This window comes from Podarcis gaigeae (genome assembly GCF_964106915.1).
Source record: "Podarcis gaigeae genome assembly, chromosome: 5".
Classification (NCBI taxonomy): domain Eukaryota; kingdom Metazoa; phylum Chordata; class Lepidosauria; order Squamata; family Lacertidae; genus Podarcis; species Podarcis gaigeae.
Window position 1 is genome coordinate 80,664,853 of NC_139681.1, and position 7,500 is coordinate 80,672,352.

The 7,500-nt window shown below is 38.1% G+C and overlaps 1 protein-coding gene across 3 annotated transcripts in view; it reads left to right on the forward strand.

Moving 5' to 3' along the window:
• The window catches only part of RSRC1 (arginine and serine rich coiled-coil 1), a 171,606-nt gene that overhangs the window by 71,558 nt on the left and 92,548 nt on the right, over window positions 1-7,500 (forward strand). For all 3 annotated transcript variants that reach the window (XM_083739848.1, XM_083739846.1, XM_083739847.1), the window contains exon 5: window positions 301-337. In XM_083739848.1, coding sequence (XP_083595974.1) covers window positions 301-337 — 37 coding nt within the window. The remainder of the gene's footprint in view (window positions 1-300; window positions 338-7,500) is intronic.

Below are 7,500 nucleotides of genomic sequence, written 5' to 3' on the forward strand. Positions count from 1 at the left end.
AGAAGAAAAAGAATTTTACTTTTGTTCTTAGATGATGGAAATGTTTCCTTCTGATATAAATTGATGGTTTTCTGACTAACTCATAATGAAGAAAAAAATGGAATTGTGCAAGACTGCCATTCAGTGTATTTATATTTTCTTATAATTATATTATTATTATTTAAACAATTCATATATTAAAACAAACATACTCAGAAGACGGTATGACTTTCTCTCCTTTTTCAACTTTCCAAGATGCACATAAATAATTGCAGACAAAGGTTTGGCATCTATTTATAACTTTTTGTTCTTCTGTTACAGGGATGCTGGAAACATCAAAGCTGGATTAGAACATCTGGTAAGTTCTAATTTTCTCTTGAATATTTGCATCATCTTTGATATCTGCATTCCAAATGAACACTTTTGAATGAGCTTTGAATACCTTGAATTGAGAAAGTCAACCATTTCCCAGAGGGTCAGCTTACTGTTATTATGTGAAGGCACTTACATTTTCATTTATCTTACGTTTCAAGGGATTTTAATTTTTTTAAATTACTTTTTTTTTTTTGATGTAGAGATGAAATGAAATGGACTGTAATCCTTGGATTGATGATTGCCTTAATTATAAACAAAAAGTTGTTTGGTGTTGGATTTTTGGCATATCCTGATCTGAGAACAGTAAACTTGTACTTTAAAACACATTCAAATTTTGCATGCATAAATATGGCATTTCAGTAATTTGGGATCTCTGAAACAAGTACGCAGCTTTGTTTTAACAATGCCTTTATATTATGAATTGTGTTGACATTTAAATTCTATTAAGTTCTAAGATATACAGTACACAGAATTCAAATTATTTAAGTAAGCATATTGTAATTGTGAGTAAAAGCTTAGTGTTAAATACAGTTATATTGTTGTCAGACAGAAAAAAGCTTATCTCCCCAGTTTACGCCCATAAGACTCAGAAACGTGAGGCGTTAGGAGTCTAATGTTGTTTATTGCAAAGCAATAGGTTACAGTCGGATTGTTCCGCAAAACTGCAACCCCGCCTGGTGGTCCAGGCAGTGGTATTTATAAAATTTCAAACAAAGCATTTCAATTTCCATCAATCATATACATCCTTACCTTATTTCACATTTAATACACATGTTCAATTAGCACTGGCAGTTTCTGCTGATTAAGTTCTGATTCCCACCATGTTCTGTTACATTGTGTTAGTGTGCATGTTGGGATCCTGTGTTACATGTAGCCATTTGCACCATGTAGCAATTAGGGGGAGGCGGGCAACTTGCAAAATCATCAGTTTCATAAAGTAACAGGCTACCATAACTACTCTATTAGAAGCACACTCAAGGATTTACAGGGGTACACATTATCACATTTATTGTGGTCCTTTGGGCCACTGCCACACTATCACAAGCTTGATATATATCATATGTAATATGTTAACTGTTATTATGAGAATGTTACATTTTAATGACTACTTGGATCCAAAGAACTTTAGCCAGAGTTCCTTTCAGACAATTGGACTTTCTTGTCCACTTTTCACTTCAGCCCCTTGTGCCTTATTAAAATAAACTTCTGAGGGGCAGGGGACCCTCAATAATTCTTTGTAAAGTTGTGCAGAAATTATTCTGTTTGTGTGTCTGAGAGACAGAGAGAAACTTGATGGATATATGAGCTAGCCCTGCTACCTTGTTGAAGTGCCTTCTATTTGACCAAGAGGCTTTTTGGATCCAAGTTAATTTTCCTGGCTTTTTGTTAAAATTAAAGATCCATTTTGTTTGTGTGTGAGTTTTCTCCCCCATTCAGTGTATAACCTGTTGTGGATGATTTATTTGGTTTATAGCCTACCCTTTTTCCTGAAGTAGCCCAGGGTGTCAGATGCCACAATAAAAAAAACATAGTTCAAACAACAGCTAAAAACCTTAATTTTTTTTTTTTAAAAGACAGTCTCAACCAGTGATTTCGGGGTTGACAGGAATGGTGTATTCTAGCCATCAAATGCCTGGGTAAACAGGAATGATTTAAAATTTCTTCTTAAAGTCAATAATGAGGAAGGCAGGTGGAACTCAATCAGGAGGGCATTCCACAAGTTGGAAACTACCATTGAAAAGGCCCTGCCATCCAGGCAGCCCCCACTGATGACAGCACTAATCAGGACTTCCTTGCTGATTGTAGGGTCCAAGAGAAGGTGCTGTTTTAGCTACTTGGGTTCCAAGCCAGTTAGAGCTTCTGCTAGTACAGCAAGCTCACAACTTACTCAGAGGTTATATTCTGGGGATTGCTCATAAAACCAAAATCATGTATAGTTAAAACACATTGGGTGCAATAGATGGTGGGATTGCCAAAGTCTTTTTCCTGGAATGCCCACTTTCTTAAAAAACAAAACAAAACTTATTTTGCCAAGCTCATGAAGCTGAATGCACACAAGTTAATGTGTGTAAGCTATGGGCTTACTGTACTAACACCTTGAATTTGGCTCAAGAGCTCACTGCCAGCCAGTGCAGTGCTATGCTTTCAGGACCATTGATCCATTGTTCTGTCAGGCGGTGCCCCCAGCCTCATTCTGTACTAGCTGCAGCCTCTGGACCATCATGAACAGCAAGCTCACATATAGCACATTACAGTAGTCCAGATGGCAGGTCATCAGAGCATGGGCAACTGAAATTAGTACAGTGAATGCTTTATATTGTTTCAGTTTTCCAGTGTAGCTGGTATTTCTCCTTGTTAACACTATTTTTTAAAGCCCTTTGTGTTCCTCCTTTACCAGTTTTTAAACCACCACTTTCACTCGCTCAGTGTGCCTCCCTTCTCACTCCCATGCCACTGCTGTTGTCCAACCTGACTTCTCTTTTGCTCCCCTATCCCCCCCCCCTGACTTCATGCAAATCCAGCGTTGTGATGAGGCTTTCTGAAACCTCCAGTGGGGGCTGTACCAGTGCAAATATATTATAGGGAGAAACATTAATGAAATTACCTAAAAAACCCCAAAACTTAGCTTCAGAAAGTCTTGGACAGTCGTCTTGCAAAATAGAATGCTGATTTATAGCTTTTTAAAAGGTTTTATTTATGATTTTACAGTATACAAGCATAAGTGCTCATACATTGGTTTTTTTGTCAAGAAGCACAATAACAAGTACCCATTATTAACCTTCCCCTTTCCCCCTTGAAAGTGTGAGGTAACCAACATTAACTAGTTTGCTAGTTTGTATTTTTGTTTGTACATTATCTGTGTTATATAGTTTTCAGTTTGTTGAGAATATATGGGGAAATGCCTTTTATGTAGGGGTTAAGTTGACAACTGTAAAGTAGGAAATTATCTAACAGTAGTAAATTATATAATTTTGTTTATTTTAGAATAGAAATAGAAATACTTTATCACTGTACCACTTGTTTACAGTGAGATTAAACGAGACCCCCCCATCTCTCAGTCCTTGTTATACTCGCTGTGCTGTCGTATGACCACCATCCTCGAACGTCAGCCGCAGTGTTGCTGTCTTCCATTCAGCAGCCTCATGGCCCACGGGTAGAAACTGTTCTGTTGGTGCAGCTTATCATGCTTTTATATCTCCTGCCCGAGGAGGAGCATGATATCGTGTGCTGTCTTCCCCACCCTCTGTAGGGACTTTCTGTCCATGGCTGTCAAACCAGTGTACCACACCGTAATACAGTGTGAGAGGACACTTTCTACTGTGGACCGATAGAAGGAAATCATCAGTAGCTGTCTAACATTGTTCTTTCGCAAGACCCTAAGGAAATGAAGTCTCTGTTGGGCCTTCCTAACCACCTGGGCTGTATTGACCTTCCAAGTAAGGTCTTCACTAAGATGGACTCACAGCAATTTAAAGGAAGAGACTCTCTCCACACAGCCCCCCGATATACAACGGGACTAGCTCCCTTCTCTTCCTCCGAAAGTCCAACACCATCTCCTTTGTCTTGCCAATGTTTAGGTGCAGATTGTTCTCTGAGACCATGTGGATACCTTTTGAACCCCCCCCCCCCCTACGCAGATTCATCTCCGCCTGTAATTAAACCCATTATGGTGGTGTCATGAGCAAACTTAATAATTTCAGTAGATGGGTAGGATGAAATGCAACCATATGTATACAACAAATGCAGGTATGGACTTAGCACGCATCCCTGTGGAGTGCCAGTGCTGAGCTTCAGGGAGGTAGATGTAACAGGCCCAATCCTCCCTATTTGTGTCTCAGAAAGTCTTTAAACCAATCACAGATGTTAGAGGAAAGGTCCAGCTCCCATAACTTTCCGATGAGAATTTCCGGAAGGATGGTATTGAAAGCTGAGCTATAATCAATAAACAGCATTCTGACATAATTCCCCGGTCTCTCCAGATGACTCGCTGCAAGGTGAAAAGCTGTAGCAATGGCATCATCTGTTGACCTATTTCTCCTGTAGGTGAACTGGTGTTTATCCAAGTCCCGTGGAAAACATGTTCTAAGGTGTTGAAGGACCAATCTCTCGAAGCATTTCATCATTACAGATGTTAATGCAACGGGTCTATTGTCATTTAGGCAGTTAATTGCTGTTTTCTTTGGGACTGGGATAATGGTGGCTGCTTTCAAACATGATGGAACACAAGCAGTTTGCAGAGAGATGTTAAAAATCCTCGTCAAGACCCCTGCTAATTGACCGGCACAATTTTTTACCACTATTCCCAGCACCCCATCTGGGCCAGCAACATTGCTGGGATTCACTGCCCGCAATGCAGCTTTCACTTGATGGTCATATAGACCTGTTAACTCAAATGTAAATGAATAGCTTCATTTACATTACTGTAAATTAGATTCTGTTACATTTGTAAAATAACAGAAAACTGGAGACTTTCAAATGCCACTGTAGTATCATAAGTTTACTTTGGGGAGATGTTTCTGATGTGGTTTTTTGACAAAAAAAAAGTGAAGAAAAAAAAGTTCTTTTTTTTTAAAGGAAAAAAAGTTCTGACATTGGAGAATTACTCTTCTGTCATGAGCACTTGGGAGAAAAAGCTTCTATTGTGATTTCAGACTATTGCTCCTCAAGTGTAAAGAATCACTTAGACAAGTCTTTGGGAGTGTTATATCAGCAATGGGCCTTAGAGATGAAGAGTTATAATTAAATTAATTAAATTTTTAAGAATAAGATTGAAAACAATTGAATTTGAGTGATACTAAGATTAGCTAAGGTATTATCCTTCAACTGTAGTAGATATTCCTGGTTAGTTCTTTACCTCTATATTTTTCTCTGTTAATAACAGTAGAGCCATACCTTTTTCTAAATGAAAAAAATGATCTCCTTCAACCTCTCCTAGTCTGACATTTTAGAACAATGACCGACTTGCCCTTGTGGTCAAAAAAAGAAATTTCACCATTTCAGGAGTGGCAGACTGTCATTAATAGCTTATTAGCCCTTGAGTGGTTTGTGTATAGTCACTGCCTTTCAGCAATGTAGACATTCCTCTTGTAACATGTTAATCAATGACCACCAAGATGGGCTGCTGGGCAACATGCTTCATGTATCTTGGCCAGTAAAAGTACTCATGAGCTTCACTGCTACTGGAACAGGTAGGATTGGTCAACCCATGCACTCATGGCCCTATAAACTTCTTCCTGGGGTTTTGTATGTATTCTATAATTTTTATTTGTGTATATGGCTTTTGTTCAATTGGTATGTTTTGGGCATTATCCTGGATGGAAATTCTACGTAGATAATAAATACACCCCCTACTTCCTTTAGATTAATCATTGTCAAAGAAAGAAAACTTGAGATCTTAGAGCACTCGTGAAAGAAGTTTATTAATTTCTAGATTGGCTCCCAGTACGTTTCCGAGCACAATTCAAAGTGTTGGTGCTGAGCTTTAAAGCCCTAAACAGCCTCGGTCCAGTTTACCTGAAGGAGTGTCTCCATCCCCATCGTTCTTCCCGGACACTGAGGTCCAGTGCCGAGGGCCTTCTGGCGGTTCCCTCATTGCAAGAAGTGAGGTTACAGGGAACCAGGCAGAGGGCCTTCTCGGTAGTGGCGCCTGCCTGTGAAACGCCCTCCCTTCAGATGTGAAGGAAATAAGCAGCTATCTTCTCTTTAAAAGACATCTGAAGGCAGCCCTGTTTAGGGAAGTTTTTAATATTTAATGCTGTATTGTTTTTAACACTTGATTGGAAGCCACCCAGAGTGGCTGGGGAAACTCAGCCAGATGGGCGGGGTATTAATAATAATAATAATTATTATTATTATTATTATTATTATTATTGGAATAATCCCGTGAAGTGCTTCTGCTAGCACAAGGAGGTTTTTTCTGCTCATGCACCCCTTAAATCTGTTCTGGGGTTTCCTGCAATCCTCTGGAGCAAATTTGGGGAAGGCACACAGGGAGAGAAGGAGGTAGAAGTTCCACTGTGCAAGAAGTAGCACTTTGCTGGCTACTGCCCAATTAAAGCAATTCTTAATTAAAACTAAAAATACCTGACTACAGCATTGAATGAAATATATGAGAATTATGGATATCAAGTCCCAAGTAAAACAAAATTAGAGCTCTTGTATACTTTAAATATAAAGAAAAGACATTTTTGTGATATAAAAGGAACTCTGTGTATCAGCATTTGGAAGAAGGAAGAAATGTTTTTGGAAAATACAGGATTTTTTTCAATATAAAATGTAATTTGGTATTAAAAGGTGTTAAACACATTAGGCCCAAATTTTCTAATAAGGTAATTGTTTAGCTAACAGAATCATTACATGTTAAAATTGTTTAAATTTATTATTTATGAATCTCTTACATTCTTGGTTATCACTACCACATACAGTCAATGCATTTTTATACCCCAAGCAAACTGCTCACATGAATTATTGAAATAGTCATTAGATGTTGTTTGCAATGTTAATATGCACAAATAATTTTATTTAGTAGATCTTTTATAGATTTTGTTTGATATGGTGTTGATGTTGTATTATACCAGTGAGGTTTCTTGGAGTTCACTGGAATAATAACATCATTTCCAATGCTGTATAGTAACTTTTAAAAAACAATGTGATACCTAGAGACACTCAGCTCATTTAATTGTTCTTACTGAGATTGGTCTGTTCCATATCCCACTTAAGTCAAACCGCTTGATTTTAGTCAGTTATCAGTGGTTTTAATAGCAATGAAGTGGTTTAAATAATTGGATTTCAGTCTATTGTTGTTATTTTATTTATTTTAAACATTCATGCTCCTTTACAACATGGAACAAATGTGAATATCCAGTTGCTAAAAACAGCAAAAGATATTATAGAAAACAATTCCCTAGAACTTGACTATTTTTTATGGGAAATGGTCTAAATGTTCAGTTATTTCAGGGGGTTGGACTTGGTGACCTTTCTGGGTACCTTCCAACCCTATATTTCTTAAGATTCTGTGGTTCCGTGATTCCATTATAGGCAGCATCTGACCTGATATCATATAATGGAGGTTCCTGGAACACAAAACACAAACACTGAGAGAGCCTGGGCCCAAGAGAAAGCAGTCTGTGAGATATATTGGTCCCA